This window comes from Dendrobium catenatum, unplaced genomic scaffold (genome assembly GCF_001605985.2).
Source record: "Dendrobium catenatum unplaced genomic scaffold, ASM160598v2 fragScaff_scaffold_853, whole genome shotgun sequence".
NCBI classification, from domain to species: Eukaryota; Viridiplantae; Streptophyta; class Magnoliopsida; order Asparagales; family Orchidaceae; genus Dendrobium; species Dendrobium catenatum.
In genome coordinates, this window is record NW_021319315.1 from 3,054,606 (window position 1) to 3,074,482 (window position 19,877).

The 19,877-nt window shown below is 37.2% G+C and overlaps 2 protein-coding genes across 7 annotated transcripts; both read right to left on the bottom strand.

Annotated features, from left to right (window-relative positions):
• Positions 1-1,098: 1,098 nt before the first annotated feature.
• LOC110110374 (NF-X1-type zinc finger protein NFXL1) lies at positions 1,099-4,722 on the bottom strand. Its single transcript, XM_020841810.2, has one exon. The coding sequence runs from the start codon at positions 4,536-4,538 to the stop codon at positions 1,440-1,442; it is 3,099 nt and encodes a 1,032-aa protein (XP_020697469.1). The 5' UTR covers positions 4,539-4,722; the 3' UTR covers positions 1,099-1,439.
• Positions 4,723-11,691: 6,969 nt separating this feature from the next.
• LOC110110375 (pentatricopeptide repeat-containing protein At4g38010) lies at positions 11,692-19,268 on the bottom strand. 6 transcript variants are annotated; one of them, XM_020841815.2, is made up of 4 exons: positions 17,542-19,268; positions 17,393-17,477; positions 17,149-17,301; positions 11,692-11,733 (listed from the first exon to the last, which is right to left on the bottom strand). In XM_020841815.2, the coding sequence occupies exon 1, from the start codon at positions 19,233-19,235 to the stop codon at positions 17,709-17,711; it is 1,527 nt and encodes a 508-aa protein (XP_020697474.1). In that variant the 5' UTR covers positions 19,236-19,268; the 3' UTR covers positions 11,692-11,733; positions 17,149-17,301; positions 17,393-17,477; positions 17,542-17,708. The 6 variants fall into 6 exon arrangements, with proteins under 6 accessions (XP_020697474.1, XP_020697472.1, XP_020697471.1 ...); XM_020841813.2 differs by having other exon boundaries at positions 11,703-11,739; XM_020841812.2 differs by lacking the exon at positions 11,692-11,733 and adding an exon at positions 16,832-16,905.
• Between the last annotated feature and the right edge of the window lie 609 nt (positions 19,269-19,877).

Sequence of the window (19,877 nt, forward strand, 5' to 3'; positions counted from 1 at the left end):
TGAAAAATCAATATGGTCCTACACATCATATCAAACTTACTTTTGGATGAATTTTAGTTATATAAAGACGGCCTAATAAAATTTAAGGAATAGAATCCACAAACATTCAAGACAAATCACTCATTTTATAAAATATAGTTTATCATATATTTTCAGCATTGTTGTATTCCTTCATGTTCTTATAACTATATAACCTTAATGAAAAGAAATTTCACATCCTTGTTTTTGTGAATAATTTTCCCATCCTTTCAATAAAAAAATATGTGAGCAGCATTTTTCTTGAGAAGAAAGAAGAAGAAATTTATGGATTGCATATGCTTTTAGTAGAAAAATAGAAAATAAACATATGAAAGTTTCGATCTTGGCCTAGTAGTTTTTTACTTCCTCTCCCACATATAACACAGATTAAACATGTTTAGAAAATGTGTTTGAGTTTTGTAGTTATGTCAAGCACTCTTAGAAAAATAGTTCAAAATGTAGATTGTTGTAGAGAGAGGAAGAAGCAAATCAGAAAAGAGGTGCACCTTAGATTTGTGTCCTTCAACCAATCTTTTCTCGTACATCACACGCCTCTTACATAGCACTACATACAGAGAATGAGATGAAAATATGTCGACTTTCATAGTTATGAGAATTTCCAGGTAGAACAAAATGGAATTTAAAGATTACAAATATGTATGAGAGAGAGAGAGAGAGAGAGGCACCTGAGACCTGCGATGCAATTGGATATGGTGATTGTAGTTGTGAAGATGATTCTTATAGCACCTGGCAGGAAAAAGAGCAGAGGGAGACGAAATCCAATCATTGATAGCTGTGGAAATGGACGTGAGAATAGCAATCGTAACAACATTAAAACACACTATCAAATGAAGCCTTTAATGTGATGAAAGCAAACAATACTCCGAGACTCCACAACAGTTTCAACTTCAAAGAATTTCTCATCAAACAAGAACCAACAGGAGTACACAGAGCCAAGTTCTCAAAATTAACAACAATACAATGTCATCAGAGAAATCTCAGAGAGAATAGTTTACCTGAAAAGGAAAAAGCTGCAGCCCTAAGAATAACTCAAAAGGTTAGGTCGAAATTAATGAAAAATTTGACAAAAAGATTGCTGATTTTATCTCAGCATTTTATTTTCTTAATGCAAGAGGTGAATAAGCTGCAAGTCTTATTGCATCCTGCAATGCCAGAAAGAGATATCACACCCAAAAAAAAAGGAAAGAGTTTGGCATCCTTCACCAAATCTCCTTCAATGTTCTTTTGATGTAAAAATGTAACCTGCATATATAGTATAATTCTCAGGCACAAAAAAGAATCCCGAACACACATTGCACTGTTACTTCAGTGTTTCCTATATCTGAGAAACGTCCACAAAAAAATGAATACAAGGAAAATGAAGGCAGCCATTCAGATTATTCATGAAGTTTCGTCCAATCTCATTCACACACTTCCTCCCAGTTATCAACTTCATGGCCTACACCGACATCCACAGCTCCTCTATCAACTAAAGATTCATCAGCCGGGCTACTCCCTGCTCTGCCACTTGCAGACTCCGTCATTGCATCATCAAAATCAAGCATATTCCACCTGTTGACTGTCGTGGAGATAGGATTCTCCTCATTCCTCTTCCAGACAGGTATGGCTAAATCTGCCCCAGAAGACCAATCCGGTCCCCATGAATCTGCCTGTGGAGCAACAGCCATCTTCCATGAGTTGCTTTGTGCAGCTCCTCCCCATGCATTGCCGCCGGTTGCTGTCGCAGCAGAAACCCCACCGGTCTGCATCATAGTAACTGCACCCTGATAAGGAGAACCATGTTCTAGGCGTCGCAATGCGGTTGCTGCCCTCACAGGATCACTGAAAACAGACAAGGCATTCTTATCATTCAACCAGACTAGCTCACACTCTCCGCCAAATCTCAGGACCAGAGCACTTATATCAGCATCCCTCGGCAGGTCCAGCATTGCAACCACAAGCCTGGGATCCATATCTATCAAGGGATCGTAGGCCGGGGGTTGAGAAGAATTCACTGGAACACCAGACTTTGAGCCAATAATCCGAGCAGGTGGCTTTGATTTGGGCGTGACATGAACTACAACGAAACGCTTTGGCTCCCAGCCAGCAGCCTGGACCGAGAGCTTCCACCGCTCGGCTATGTATCGCACCGCATCTCTTTTCTCCTTGACCATGTGGCAAAAGACATGGACCTTCACATTGCTCCCACTGCCAGGTTTGGATTTCCCCAGAACCATGAATTTGAATCTATCCTCAATGGCCACAACCCACTTAGGCTCCCTCCGCATAAGGTCAGAAAGCACCTCTGATGCTCCTGAACTCTCTCCAAAATGAAGAGAGTCTAGGTTTGGTTGAGTCACATCAAACGCATCTGCGAGCTGTTTCTTCCTCGCCGCCTTCTCACATTCGGCGTCACACGCCAACTTCCTCTGCCCAAGTGGAACCTTCCTTCCATTAACATCCAGGGGCTGTAGCGAAGCCGGCAGCTTCTGTATAACAGAAGCTTCAAATAAAGCATCATTACTGAAGCTGCTAGAGCTAGATCCAGCACCACAGGGCACTGTTGCTGTTACCCTCCCACAGGAACATGAGATTGTTGTAGCAAAGTCACACCTTCGCTCAGGACATGCTGATGAAGGGTGGCAGGGAGTGATGCAGGTGTGTTTACAATCCCTTCTAGGAGCTCCGCAGACCTGCCCACAAGAAAACTTTCCTTCTAACTCCGACGCAGCAGATGAATCACAAGGAGGAGGATGGCAAGTCCTGGCACAGGCATGGATTCCACACTGCCTGGTCTTTCCGCAGAGCTGATTACACCGAATGTCTTTGGAACCACAGGGAATGTTTCTCAACATAACATGGCCACCAATGCATTCTTTCAACACAGGAATAGTGCAGGGAGGGCAATCGCCAAAATGGCAGGAGTGGGATGCTGGGTGGCCACAAGGCTGAGGCATTGAGCATGGATGTGGGCATGATGGCATTGGCGTGCCGCAGGGGATTGGAGGTGGAATTGTGGTCTTTCCACAAGCACAGCTCAAATCAGTGAATATGGTCTCAAGACATGGCGGGCAATGACCACTATGACATAGCAATTGGCACGAGTGGTTCCCACACCGCAGCCGCTTGCCACAGGGCACTGGGCAAAAATGGGGATCCCAATGGCCACCGGAAATCTGGTCGTCGCCTGACTTGGACAATGGACAGCAGCGCTCGCTACAACGGTGTCGACCGCAATTCTTTTTCCGGCCACAGGTTCTCTCACAAATAAAGCTGAACTTGTCATCGAACAGCTGGTGACACTCCACAGTCTGGCGTGAAGAGCCACACCTGCATCTCTGCTCAACGAGGACAGAGCAAGGAGGGCAGTTTCCTTCATGGCAAGGTATCTTACAGAAATGGGTCTTGCAAACAAGAGGCTTCCCACACACGTCGGAGCAAGTTGGGATTGGGTCAAGGCAGCTTTTCCTCTCCCCAACAAGGCTCATCTTTCCACAATGACACGCTTTAATCTTTGCAGGCAGCAATTCACATTCACCGCAAGGACCCGGGTGACAATTCTCTTTACAGAGATGGTTCCCACATGACAGGCTCCTACCGCAATGCAGATTACAGGAAAAGAGGCCAATTCTCTCATTAAACTCCCCTTTCACCGCCATATCTCCGCATAGAACCGCTTCAGTCTTCTTGCCGCAGAAGCAACTGGCGGTAATAAGCTCTTGGCATGAATCACAAGATCCAGCATGACACGGCCGCTCACAGTGGTGACGGCCACATGTTAGTAATCGGTTGCATGGCTGTCCGCAGCTTAACGGCACACGCCGTTCTGAGCAGCGACGAACAATCTCTGTTTTGCCGCAGGGGCATGTTTCACGTGGAGCAAAAGCCTTACACGGGGGACAGGGGCCGGGGTGACATTGGAGGACACAAACATGGGGGCACCGGAGATCCTCTTCCCTATCAGCAACACCCTTTATGCTCCCATCAGGTGGCAGCAAGGAGGCTCGATCCAGCGGCTTGCCGCAGGGCTCCCCACAAGAGTGGGGGGTGAGATAAAGATCATTGGGCGGATCATGCCGCTTGCCACAGAAGCACGTGTAGGAGAGTTGACCCGCCGGAATGGACTGAGGGGACTGGCACCCAGGGCAGCGCCAATCCCCGGAGGAGGTGGGGGTAGGATCTGCCGCGGAAGTTGGGGAGCGTGCCCACTTACGTACGCAGTGGAGGTGAAAGATGGAGTAGCAGGCGGGGCAGGACCACATCGGGGCAGATCGCCGAACCATATCATAACAGATCATACACTCCACAGTCCCACGGGAGAGCTTGTCCTGGATTTCGTAGACCAACTGCGGAACGGATGTGTTATCCGTCGCCGATCGTCTGGAAGGTCGGGGTTGAGGTTGATCGTAATGATGTAAAGGGGCGGAGCTGCGGGGAACCCATTCTTGTCGGTTCGTGGCAGCGGCGCGAGGTCGCTGGCCGGCGGAGGGCAGTCGGCGGTTGGTGGAGGAGGAGCTCATATAGCTTGAAGGAGATGGTGGGTGTTGCTGATCGGAGAGAGAGGATTGAGCCCCCGTGCCTGGAGACTTCGTGGTTCGGTTGAGTTCGAAGGTAAAATCCTCTTGACGGTGCCTAACCCTAACCCTAACCCTAATGGAAAATTGGAAATGATGAGGCTTTTTTTTTTATTGAGATTGAAGGGGATAAGATCACCTATTTAAGGGCAAATTATTGGGTCAGGTGACCGGAGCCAAAAGATAAGTTCGGACAACCAATAAAAATTTGCCGCGTCACCTTGCGCTTTAGTTGCGCTTTTTGACTTGCGCTTTAGTTGCGCTTTGGTTGCGCTTTAGTTGCGCTTTGGTTGCGCTTTAGTTGCGCTTTGGTTGCGCTTTAGTTGCGCTTTAGTTGCGCTAATTTTAAAATAATATTTTATTATTATCCGAACCTATCTCTGCGTTCGGTCACCTGACCCAATAATTTGCCCACATATTCGTATTAATAATATCTATAATAATTTTTAAAAAATTATTTTTTATAACAATTTCATAATTATTTTTATAAAATATTAAAGCTTTACCAAATAGATCATCGCTTTATTTTTTTTTAACATTAGATCAATTTTAAAATACACTTAAAACAAAATTTCAATTACTCCATTTTTTTTTAACTTACTTTTGAATCTTTGATACAATCAAATATTTATATTTTCAAAGTGTCTATATTTTAAAATACGGTAAATTTAAAAATATTCCAAACAACTATAATACTTAGCCACCAACGGAGAAAAATTGTCAAACTTTGATAAAGAAAAAGAGAATTCGAAACCCTCTTCTTTCATGGAAGAAGTTGATAAGGAATAGATACGATAGGGGTGTCAACTTTTGATCAGACTCGAATTTAACCCGAAAAAATTTGGGTTTGGGTCAACCCGTTTGTGAAACGGGTCGGGTCCGGGTTCGAATTTCTGATCCGTTTGAAAAGTGGGTCGGGTGTCAGGTCAACCCGAAATGACCTGCTTTGCAAATCTGCTGCTCAGTGCTCAGGTCGCATCTGCGCTGCCCAAGTGCCTGTTAGGTTGTGTCCGCGCTGCTCGAGTGCTCGCCAGGTCACGTCCGCGTCAAATCACGACGTCGCATCCTCGTGAGGCATAGGGTGGAGTCTGCTGTATGCATCAGTGGCCGCCGTTGCCTGTCAATCCAAGGCTCCAAGTGTCTTGCATCCACGCTATCCAACCTGCACAACTGCGCTCTAGGCGTCCCGCGTCCGCATCGCTCGGCTCCGCATATATTTGAGTCGGGCCGTGTCAACCCGGCGACCCACACCGGTCGGGTTCGTGTTAACAAACCTGACCCGTTTGCAAAACTGGATCGGATTAGGGTCAACCCGTTTATAGGCGGGTCAAATCGGATTCGACTCGACCCGACCCGTTGACCAGAATGGACACCCCTAAGATAGGATATCATCCCTCTTCGTTTAAAATAAAAAATGATAGGGTTTATTTAAAAATTAGTTTGAAAATAGTTTTATAGCAGAGGTTTATTAAAAAAAAAATTATCTAAAACATTAAAACTTGCATCCGCGCCTAAATATTTATATAAAAAAACATATTTTTTATCTTTAAAAAATATATTTATAATACTCATAATAGATTTAAAAATTTTATTTTATCTACAATAACTTAATAAATATTTTATAAAAAATTGCATCAGCACCTCAAAAGTATTGATGTGAATAAACACAATAAAACAGAGCTATGCAAGGACTTATATTTTATTTGGGATGGTTTTTTTATTGCTTTTTAAAATAGAATTTTATTAAAAAATTAAAATATTTGTACTAAAACTCCTCCGTAAAATATTTATACTAAAACTCCATTTTAATCAACAATAAAAAAGTCTTCTCAAACGAAGCCTTAATCAAAATAGGCTTGGTGAAAAAAGTGATTGGAGCTTTGTTTGATACAACTTTCTAAAGTAATATTTTAGTACATCTATTTCTTGAAATCAAAAATTTTGTACTAAAAATTAGATTTAGAAAGCAGTAAAAAAATCATTCCAAATGAAACCCGAGTGCTCTCTTTATTGGGACTAACATAATGAGAGGAGCCAAGGGTCTAACATTAAGGTCAATTTGGGTTAATTACTTCAAGTAGATGCTATTAGGTCAAGTTGGGTTCATTAGGATTAAGTTCACAAAGTTAATCAATTTGGGTCTTGGTTTAGATCCTTATGGATACTAGATATCAACTTTACATAGGCTTAATTATCAATTTAGGTTGTTGGTTAAACATGCCAAATGGGGTAGATTGGGCCCATTTGGGTCAAAAATTAAGATTAGGCAAAATTTGGTCTAGGCACATGCATCTAAAGGTAGGGTTCTAGTAAAAGACTAATCGAAGTATAGGTTAACTCAAACTAGGTTAACCCAAGTTTGTTCTAGTAAAAGACTAATCAAAGTCTCTAAATCAATAAACTCAATGCAATTTCTCCTTATTCTCTCTATATTTCTCCATCAAACCTCTCAATAAATTTATAGCTTCCATAGTAGACCTACCTGGCATGAATCCAAATTGATTTTGAGAAACATTATTGACATGCCGCAACCTATGCTCCATAACTCTCACATAATTTTAAAGTATGACACATTAACTTAATTCCTCTATAATTCATACAATCTTGTGGATCACCATTACTCTTAAAAATAGGAATCAACACACTCATTCTCCACTTATCTAACATCTTTTTAGTCTTTAAAATAGTATTAAAAGTTTAGTAAGCTAATAAATTTCTTCATCTCCTAAGCATTTCCACACTTTTATTGGAATATCATCAAGTCCAACAGCTTTTTCACACTTTATTTTCTTTAAAGCCTCTTTTAACTTCAATTTAACCAATACGCCGATACAAAAAAAAAATCTTTATTTTCATTTAGGATGCTAAGGTCATTAAATTCAATCGCATTCTCATTATTTTTATTGAAAAGTTTAGCAAAATTTCTCATCCATCTTTGTTGAATACCCTCTTCTAATAAAAATACCTTTTGATCTTCATCCTTAATACACTTCACTTGAACTAAATCATTACTTCTCCTATCTCTTTGTTTAGCTAACATATACATATATCTTTCACCCTCTTAATATCTTATATATTATATAAATCATTGAAAGCTAAAGTATTTGCATTGCAAATTGCTTTCTAAGGCTCCTTAAGGGTCTCTTTATATCTTTCTCAATTATAAAAAAATTTACAGTAAAATTAATTTTTAAACATATATTTTTTATTTTTTATCCTTTAATGCACATTTTGATCCCACCATCAACTATTTTTATTATTAGTAGTTTTTTCCTTTGATACCCCAAGCATATATTTTGCAACATTCTTAATATCACTAGCTACTTTTTTCAACATAACATTAGTATCCTCATGCATAGAAAAAATCTTAAGATATGTAATCTTACTTTCAAAAATATTTTTATTAATATTCTTTAAATACCCACATTTAATCCTAGAATAACAATTTACTTTATTCATAATTTTCTTAAAGTCTGAAACTAAATTTTTACTTGGAATAATTTTATAATCTTTGCAATTTAAACGATCTATTTTTTTTTTATAAAAAAATAATCAATCTGAGTTTTACTACATCCATTCTTGTAATGATGAGAAACTCATCTCTTTTCTTAAATACGATATTAACAATTATAAAATTATAAGCTAAAGAAAAATATAATATGATCTTACCACCTTCATTAGTCGCTCCAAAGTCATAGCCACTATGAATGCTTTTAAAATCATTCACCTCTCTACTAGCATGTCCATTTAAATCTCCTCAAATAAAAACTCTTTCTTCAAGAGTTGTAAGCGCTTATAATATTAATCATCTACCTCTTTACCTACTTGAGAAGTATAATAACTTATAATATTAATAATCTAAACCCTAAACAACAATCTTTAAAGCTATAACTATATCTCCAATTCTATTAATTTTTACAATATTATCCTTCAAACTTTATATTTATAATCACACATACATCATTTTTAATACGACTAATACTAGAATATTATAATTTAAATCATAAACTATCAATCTCCTTAGACTTATCTCCAATCCATTTAGTTTACTGAATGCAAAGAATATTTATCTTCTTATCGATTATAATATTTATTTATTCCATTAATTTACATGTAAGGAAACCTATATTCCAAGTTCAAAAATAAAAATTTATTATAATAATTTTATATATAATAGTCATGCTTCATGCTAAAAAAAAAATCAAAGACACAAAATGAGGACAAATACAGATGTGGGCCTTTGACGATATTTTTTGGACGCTAAGAGACAAAACCTTACGCTTGTGAGGGCCAAAAAAACCATAAATTGTTTGTTTGCAGGTGCCTTGATCTAACCGTTATAAATTTGATAAAAAAGAGAAAAAAAATTCAGTTCAGATTTTTTTTTCGAATTTTAATATTTACACGAAAATTTCAAAAAATGATATATAATAGTGTCAGCATTGTTAATAATTTTTTGTAATTGAACATTTACTGACCTGAGCGAAGTCGTTGGCTTCTCTAAGTTGACTTCGCTCATGTGGTATCAATCCAACTTGGCACTTACTCACTAAGAGCATCTCCAACCGAACGTCAAATGTGTGTATGGCGTCGTTCGGTCGCTCCAGCCGAACGTCAAACGTGTGTATGGCATCGTTCGGTCGCTCCAGTCGAACATCAAATCTTCCGTCATTTACTTGCGAGTGAACAATGCGACGCCAATATTGGCGTTGCACTGTTCACCTACGCTATTTTGCTCTCTCAACCGGAAAAACACGTGAAAGGGAGAATGATCGTTACCTTCGCAGAAGTACTTAAAATGCAATTTGATTGGCAGCACCACGGCATTTTGCAGCTTTGCTGTATTTTGCGCGAAAAATGGAGTTCTCCATTGGAGATGCCATAAGGCTTCGGAAGAACTTGCTCAAGACAGCTCATTTTGATATGTTAGTACAGAACTTTAGCTACTAATCAAGAGATTTTGGATTCGAGTCTCACGTATGTGTTATGTGTAGTGATGTAAACGAGTTGAGTCAAATCGAGTTAGGCCTTATTGAGCTTGGCTCATTAATCAGAAAGCAACTCGAGCTCGAGCTCGTCCCACAATAGAAGCCAATTGAAGGATCAAAAGAGTGGCCAAATTATGGAAAAATTGAAGGGGTGGCAATGGCAATGATGATTGCATTCAGCCATATAACATGTTTGAGCTTAATATCATACAGGTGAAGATTCCATGAAGGAAATGTAGGACTAACAGTGCAACTTTAGCAAATTTTTTAACAATCTTTAATTTTTGATGATTAAACGGACTCAATTTGATAAGATTTTAGACTTTTGGGAATTATCTTGACAAGCTGTTCTTTTCAAGTATAGGTACATAAAAGTCAAAATTTGTTAATAATTCAATCTTGTTTAAATTCTTTATCTTGAATCAACTCAAAATTGATTCTAAATTGACTTCTATTTTGAGCCAATAAATAATCTCAACTTGAGATAGCCCTGCTCAAAATTATTTCAAGACTCAAGTCAAATAAAATTGACTCTTAAGGTCGATTTGATTTAAAATGGGTGTAAAATGTTCCAAATACAAGGATTTTGAAAATATTAATGTTTGATTTGAAGTAAAATGAATGCAATAAATTAGCTAAATTTGATGTAATGTAGTCAAAACAAGCGCTAGAAGTCATTTGTGATGTATTCAAAACTCAACTACATTAGCCGAGTTTCGACTACACCGCAAGCCATCCTCATTGCCACCATCCATAGCTCCCTGTCACGGCCATCCAATCTCTGCCTTGCAAGCACCCGTCTCTTGCCCATCATTATTGTCGCCAGCCACCCACAATTGCGGGTCACTACTGCCACCAACTAAAAGTTTACAGACTCTCATCTCTACCACTACTGCAAGATTTTATATTGCATTCATTTTGCTTCAAAGCAAACACTAAAAACTAAACTCATGCATTTATTTTATTTTACAAGCAACCAAACAACTCTAACATATTTCACATACATTATATTCCTTCGACTATGCATTTCTTTTTCAACAAATCAAATGACCCCTTAATCAATCTTATCAAATGCATCTGCCAATATGAGTTAAAGATCACCGAAACAAACCATAGATTTTTTCCCCCAAATATGATAGTTCTTAAGCTTATTTAAAGACAGACCAATACATTCATTTCTCCAGAGAGCCAATTCTATCCTATTTTTGTTATTGTTAATACATAAATCATTCTATGATAAAAGTTTAATATCCAACTAAATCATTAAATAATTTAACTTTGGGCATATCTTCAAAATGTCATGAGCAAAATTTGTCAAGAAAAAAAATTCAAATTTTAGAAAAGAAATTCATCTGCATATATTCATGCAATTTTTCTTACCGAAAGAGAAGGAACAAAGAGGAAAAAAAGAACATTAAGTCTTGGAATTTGTGAATGGAATTTGTGAATGGAATTTGTGAAGAACAACAATACCAAGTTACCAACAATCAAACCAAGAAAACCCAACAAATTTCTAAAAAAAAATCTTAATAAAGCTTCAATCTTTCCAGAGCCAAATCACAAAACATTAAAAAAAGAAAATTCAACAGAAACCATCTTAAATCCCCCAAAATGCGATCAGATTCACACACAGAATATCCACAATACACAAACAATATACAAAATTCATCTTTTACATTCTTGAAACTAAAACCTAGAATTCAACCCAGATTGAAAGATAGAATACCATTCGTGCAGTAGAAAGGGATTTGAAAAAAGGGAACAAGAAAAGATAAAATACAGATCGATTTTTGATCCGTAGCAGGGAGAAGTGAAATCCCCTCAATAGATCGGCACTCTAACTGAGAGTGCTTGGAAGAAAGCGGTGAAAATGCGACGGAAACCTAACCGGAGTAGGGGAACGGCACGATTGGTATATAATCCAGAGTTTTCCCTGACGAATAACTCTATCTTCTCAATGAAGGGGTTAAGACTCCTCACCGGCGGTATGTAAAGGGTCAGAGGCGCCGCCGATAGCGCCGCTGCGAAGACCAATTCCAGCATAGAGGAAGCCGACGCAGAAATCAATCCACCAATTCTCTCTCGATCTCTCTCGAAATCTCTCTCTCTCTCTCTCTCTCTCTCTCGTGATCGCTCTCTCTTTCTTCGTTTACCTGGTTCTACACCGCGGCCTTTGTTAATTATATAACTGAATATGAATATATTATTATTTAACTAAAATAATTAAGAGACATTAATAAATAAAAAAGAATAAAAATTTTGTTCTTTAATTATTTTAAAATTTAGAAACTCAAATTTGTTAATGAAGAGTCGAAGATTGAGAAAACAAAAAACATTCCTCTTAACTATATTTTAGACTATACATAATATATGGTCATAATAATATTTAGTTAATTTGAATTATATTCAAAAAAATAAAAAATAAAAAATTACCCACTTAAAACTAAAAGAAAATTAAATTTGCACCATAGCTTAAGGTTGATTCGAATAAACTTAGGCTTCGTTTGGAACTGCTGTCTTCCTACTTCGTAAAGTGATTTTTTAGTACAAAAATTTTAAATATTGTACTAGAAGGATGTTTTAAGAAGCAGGAAAAAAGCCAAAAAAATGAAGCCTTATTTAAGACAACTTTCTTACTGCTTCTTAAAGCAGCTTTTTAGTACAAAAAAATTATACTAGAAAGCTGCTCTAAGCATTAAGAAAGCCGTCACAAACAAAACCTCATGCATCGTTTGAGATAGTTTTCTTACCGCTTTCTTAAGCAATTTTGTAGTAAATAAACTTTTTGAAATAAAATTTTTTATACTAAAAAGTATTTTAGAAAACAGTAAGAAAACTATCTCAAACGAAACTTGCCACACAATGGTTAAAAATTGTGTTCATTGCTCCTTAAAATAGGTTTACAACAACTGAATGTCTCCTCCCTACTCATATTAATCTCATTCTCTCATGTCATTTATCCACCCTCTTCTAACATTATCAACCCTCACCAATCTCTCCTAACAACAATCTCCATTTCTCTCCATAACTCCATTCTCCTTAATTTCCTCCCCCACTCTTTTTCAAGAGCAATTATTACGTCCGGTCATCGAATGTGTTCATCGACCAATAACCACGCGCCACATCGCCTAAAACTCGGTATTGAACACTCAGTATTGCTCGGTATACATTCGAATATGTTCGGATTTGATCGGACGTAATAATTGCTCCTCTTTCAAACATCCATCAACAAAGTTAGTTTTTTTAGCAGTTGCATAATATATATATGTTTTGTTTGGGATGACTTTTTTACTGTTTCTTAAAATAATTTTTTGAAAGCAGAAAGCTGCTTTAAGAAGTAAAAAAGCCATTCCAAATGAAACCATAATTATGTTTGTGTTGTAATTTATTAAGGATATTTATGCAGATTATCTAGCAAGCTTTCACACTTTTTCATCCTATGTACATTTAGGACAAGCTAAATTTATGTCATTTCATTGCATGTATTTTGAATAGTTTAAAAACAAGTCAATTTTTAACAAAGTATATTTATTAGGTCATTAATGCTACATAAGAATTCATCAATACTCTAATCCTAAAATACCCCCATTTAGTGATTATATAAAATAAGTAATATTCATTTGAAATGATAGTATCATATGTCTTGATATTTACATGAATATATTTTGATATAAGAGAGTGGTTGAGAGAGTCATCTTAGATGATTTGATCACATAAAACGTCAGTCTGTCGATGATCTGATTAAGAGAGTAGATATATATTAGATTCGGTCTATGTTAAGAAATGTAGAAATAGTCCTAAAAAAACTTGATTAGAGAGTATTAAAAATGACCTATGTCAAAATAAATAAATAAATAAATAAAAATGACTTATGTTTATTAGATTTAAATGAGAATTTAACTCTTCATAGGACACAATACAACAACAACATTAAGACCCACTATGTGGGGTCGGCTACATGAATCCTTTTTCTACATTGTGTCCTATTAAAAACCAAATTCTCGTTTAAATCTAATAAAAAAAGATCATTTCTAATATTTTCTAACAAAGTATTTTTATGTCTATCTCTATCTTTCTTAACATAAGTCAAATCTAACACCTTTACTTTCCTAACTGGGTCATCAGAAGGCTGCCGTTTTATATGACCAAACCATCTAAGGCGACTCTCTAATCTTATCTTCCACTGGCGCTAATCCAACTTTTTCATGTATATGCTCATTTCGTATCCTATCTCTAAGGGTAAAGCCACTCATCCACCCGAGCATCCTCATCATTTGCAACACTTAACTTAGTATTATGCTTCTCTTTTAATGGCCAACATTCGACACCATAAAACATTACAGGTCTTACCACCATCTTATAGAATTTTCCCTTAAGTTTGAGGGGGACTTTCTATCACACAACAAGCCCGATGCATTCCTCCTGTCTAACTATTGAATCTTGAACCTCTTCTTCCAGTTCAATATCTGATTCAGTTTTCACAACCTTGAAAATAGGATATATTAGTTATGTATTGAGAAGCATATGTAATTCACTTTAATGACCACAACATGAATATATTGCCACTCAGATCACACAGACATATAACACTGACAATATAACTGATGCAACATAATATCTATTTACATTGATTAAAGATAATATAGATTGATTGATCAGTATGCCTATTAGATCGTATATTTTTTAAATTTATTTTTGAATATGTAAATTAAAAGAATTAAATGTTGTCGTTCAATAGACTTTAGGTCATATAGGAAAACTTGCTATGAAGAGCACATTATAGAAACGTTATTGCATGCACCAGAAACTTGTATAAGCCAATCATTGCCCCAATCTTACATAAGAAGGATTGCATTCTTGGTTGAATATGTTCCAACTTCATAGGTTAATTTTGAATGGTTAAGGAAGATTATGAAATGATGGATAGTGCCTCAAGTGATGTTCCAACATGAATGAAAATTGATGATTTTATCAATAAGTTATATAAAGTCAACTGTTGTGGGCTAGAATATTTGCAGCGGTAAAGTATTAAATTTTACATCTTAGCATTGCACGAATATCCATCTCATAAATTGAGAGAGTAGAAACACCATAATTTTTTACATGAAAAGTTCTAAAGGGAAAGAACACAGGGTCATACCCAGTTGAAATAAATCCACTAGTGTTTGAATAGATTACAAATGATTGATTCGTCCTTAAACTTGAGAACAATCACTTACAATAGTCAACCGTCGAATTGAAATCTAGTGACGAACATTTTGTATTAAGAAGTCCGGCTAAGGTCGGTGGCCAGGCATAAATCTGGCTTTTGTTAATGCCTGGGCGAAAGTCCGACGACAACTGGTGGTCAGGCCGAGCGATGGTCGAGCAGGAGTGGTGGCAAGAAAACTTTGATTTCCCTTCCTTTCCTCACTTACTTATTTTGGTCCTCAGTGAGAAATGAGGTGTCTATTTATAATCTTCAGGGAGTGACATGACTAGTAAATAGGAAGATGATCAAGAGCTACGAATAGTGTTTTGAATGGACAACCGAGATATCGACTTCCTTTATCGTGGACAATTTATCTAGTATTAGAGTGTCTTCATGATATTAAAATTATATGATCTTGGTCTCGTTGGATTCATCTCATCAAGCTGCTCGATTCGATTATAAGCATGTCACATTTGAAAATCATTTGGCTGTCCAAATTATGATCTGAATTTTTCAAATGCACTTTGGGTCCTTGATTTTGACCCATTTGCGCTCGAATTTGGTAGAATTAGGTGTAGTTTGGGTCTGTCTTTTCAAGACATTCAGTTTGACTGTCAGTTTGCTAAAATGGGTGTTCGGATGGTACCCGATTTAATTTCGGAAGTTTCCAATTCAAACTTGCCTTGAAATTTGTGCCCGATCACAAAAATTATTTGATGATGTATCACCAACCAATATGAGTTTGGTGGTCATAACAGCATACATGTGCATATCTTTGCTTGAATCCAAATTTTTTATGAAAATGATTTCTACTCCTATTTATTTAATTTTTTTCGACAATGCAATAATGGGATGAGGACACCAAACATTATTTGTCATTGCATAATCCCAATAGCAAGTCGCCAACTAAACTTCAAACGCAAACAAAATAAAAGGTGCATAGAGGTAAAATTTAGTGTCAAAGTTTCTTATATCAAAGCATGTGATTGAAGATGAAGTTGTTAAAAACTCTTTCTATGGGCAATATATCAACACAATTTGCTGTTGTAGAGATCTATAGATTTCAAAAGCTAACGGTAAAGATTTTAAAAAGAAAGAAATGTTCGTGAAACAGAGCGATTTCAAAAGGAACTCTTATTTCAAATAGTCTAATTTTGAAGTAGGATGCTGATAAGAGGATGTGAGAAGAAGCTCTAATTTCTAAGGAGAGAATAATTGATTTCTAAGAAAACAACAACAACAACAACATCAAGCTTTTATCCCACTACGTGGGGTCGGCTACATGAATCCTTTTTCTCCATTGTGTGAAAAAAAAAAAAATCTTATTCTTCCTCATTTACATTTTTTATGTTAACTAAATGTAAGCCAAGGGCAATATCAAGGTGCTTACAATACTTGAGCATTTCATATTTAAAAAACTTTTAGCAGTCACAAGATAAGCATGTGTATTTAGACCATTTATGACAACAAACAGTATCAACCTTATAGATGCTTTCTGTATTGCCAATGTTTATTAGTCAAAAAGCTATAAAATTAAATAAATTCATTGATGATAAACAGAGAAAAGCAAGTTTTCCACCTAGTAAATTTCAATTGAAAGTTTTGAATGGAACCATGTCAACAACATTATTAAAGTTATCCAGACTACTTAGAATAGGTTTTATCAACTATTAGAAAATATAGGTGGTTGATAGGAAATACTTGAGTTTGCAAGTAATCCAGAAATACTTGAGTTCGCAAGCAACCCTAACAATACATTGGTAAAAACAGCAATAAAATACACAAAATCATCAATGAAATCAACTCAAAACAATAGTTTTTATTATATAGAACAAAGCAAGCAAACATAAAGCAAAGATACAATTGATCCTCAATTCGAGAGGAGGATCGTTCTCTCCTAATCTCTAGACAATAAGCCTAGAGCCCAAGACCCAAAAAGATTTCAAGAGATAACAATAATCAAGCATACCCTAACCCTCCCCTCTCATCCCTATTTATAGCCTAAATATTCTAATAAAAAAATCCCTTTAAGGCTTAAAAGCCCCCCCCCCCTTCCCCCACTTGTTGGGCCGGTTGAGTCAGTTCCTCCTGAACCGACTTAACAGTGGTCAACCCTCCATCCCTAACACCTTTCCTGAGTATATTCAAATTATCTAATACATGTTGCTAATAGCAGGTGAGTATACAATTAAGTAAATTGAACCTGTTCCTTTCACATAGAAATTTTGATTTGGTTCAATTTCCTAGCTAATTTCAGGATCTTAATAATGTTCATCTGAAAGTAACATGGTCCATCCAAGAACTAATTTCAAGTATCTACTAAGGATCCCTTTTTTAATGAGAAAACATGCTACAGCAACAAGAAAAAGAGAAATACCTTTTTGAAGACCGATGCTTCAATCTTCTGGGAATAATTCACCAGCCAAGTAAGATGAAATGCTGATTGCATCAGTTCAAGTCATATTGCTCCTGTTCTCACTGCTTTAAAATTGATATTCCAGGATCTTAATAATGCTCGTCTGAAAATAAGCTGGCACATCAGAGAAAAGATTTCAGGTATCTGCTGAGGATCCAAACTTTTCTAATGAGAAAACATGCCCGAGAAAGATGCTTCGAGTTACCTGGAATAGTTCATCAGTTAGCTAAAATGCAATGCCGATTACTTCAGCTTCTGTCATATTGCTCTTGATGTTCCGAAGTAAACTCCTATGATAGAATGTTATGAGCTTTGATTGCAATGTAAAATCATCTAATGCACATAAACTCGTACCTTGAAATTCGGCTTCATAGACCAACCTTTGTAACTTTGAATAGTTTTAAGTCAACAAAATTAGGTTGTCATACAAACAAGCTGCCACACTTGTCAACCATGAGAGCATTACAATGGAAGCTCTAGCAACTTGATATTCCAACATTAGAAAAATCAAACTTCCTTGATCAAGCAAGTTCAGTCCAACTATAGCCAGCCAGCTTACTAATCCTCTTTGTGCGCAATTGTTTCCTAGCATTGTTAGACTCATCCCATTTCTCAGCATTAGCCAGCATGTTGGATAGAAGTGCATAAGTTCCTCCCCCTAAAGTCATTCCAGCATGTAGCGCCCTCTTTTGAATTCGCTCATACACAACCTCACCTGCGCCATGTATCTTGCAAGCACTCACTAAAGCTCCCCACACACATTTGTCAGGCATCATTGGCATACCAAGAAAAAAATCCTCTGCTTCCTTTAAACAAGAAGCTCGACCATAAGCGTCAATTATGCACGTAAAGTGCTCCTTTTCTGGAAGGACGCCATAAACCTCGCGCATCGCCCTGAAGAACATCAAGCCTTCTTCAATTAAGCCAGCGTGACAGCAGGCAGTCATCACTGCAAGAAAGGCTACATTGTCTGGTTGAACACCGTAACACAACATTAAAGCAAACAATTGCAAGGCATGCTTAGGCTTTCCATTTGTCGCCATTCCCTTTATAATTGTGCACCAGGAAACCAAATCCCTGCATAGAAGTCCACCAAAGATCCAAAGAGCCACCCCTATGGAGCCACACTTCGAATACATGTGGATGAGAGCATTACCTACAATACCATCTACATCAATGCCACTCCTAAGCGAGTAGGAATGCACACACTTTCCTAGCCTCAAAATCCCTGCGGAAGCACAAGCTCCCAAGACACAAGCCACAGTCAATTCATTAGGTACTATTTCTCCACCCCTTACTAGTTCTACAAAGATAGCTATAGCTTCTTCGTACTTTCCATGCTGCACATAGCCACAAATCATAGTAGTTACAGACACAACATCTCTATGGGGCATAACGTTGAACAGCTGAACTGCATCAGTGAAGGCACCACAGTTCAAACACACATCCAACAACGCATTGTCCAAAATAACATTTCGTCCATGTCCACCAAACCTTCTAACGCAAATCCCATGCAGGATTTTCCCCAAGTTGCCATCTTTAAGCCGGGAACACGCCGACAAAGCGCTCACAAGCGTCATTTCATTCGGATCAACATCCATAGAAGCAAAGGCGAGGAGCGCCTCAGCTGGGAAACCATTCTTCGCGAATGCCGACACGAGGGAGGTCCAAGAGACAACGTCCGGTGATGAGGTCTCAGAGAAGACTGTACGGCAAGCGTCGGGATCGAAGGTGGCGGAGTAGAACGCGAGGAGGGCATTCTGGACGAAGAGGTCGGAGTGGTGGCCGGATTTGAGAGCGTAAGCGTGCACCTCGCGGCCCTTTTGGATGAGGGAGGAGGTCAGAAAAGTGCAGGCTTTGAGGGCGAATGTGAAGGTGAAGTGGTCGTGGTGGGAAGGGGAGAGGAGCATCAGGTTGTAGATTGGAAGGACTTTTTGTGGGGTTTTGGAGAGAGTTAACGTTCTTAGGAGGGTGTTAATAAAATTGGGCTTTATGGTTTTTGTAATGTGGGCTTGGATTTGGGAGAGTTCCCGAGGATGGATGAACATCTCTAAAAGAAAACTCAGGGAAAGCTCATCATATTTTCCCCTCCTTGAAAAGCATTAGTATATTGATGGATATTACAAATGAGAAGAAAAAAAAGGAAAGAATTGCTCACAAATTTTTTATGAGGGATCACAATAATCATTGACTCTATAAAATTATCTATTTGGCATATTAACTCTTTCAATAGGAATCATATGAGTCATTTTATTGATCATCTAGGTTTTTATTTCAAAACTCAAGAAACTAAAAAGACTTTTGAATATTCAAAGATTATTTTAGTTTTTCTTAGAGAATCAAGGGATCATTTTGATTCTTATCACTATTAAAACTATAAAGAAGATAACTTAAAAGTATAACTATTTCCTTAAATATTATTTTGATATTAATATCATTATAACAATATTATTATTGCAAGCTGAAACATTTGCGGAGGTAGAGAAATAGAGAGTTTAGCATTTTAGTTTTGTATGAATATTCAACACACAAACAAATAAAAGGAGGTGCATGACTCATATGAGATATCAAATTTTTACCTAGAAATCCTAAAAAGAGAAAAAATCATGGGGCATTACCCAGTTGAAATAATATCACTAGTGTTTGTCATTGGTTACAAATGATGCATTGCCGCATGTAGCATATAAAAT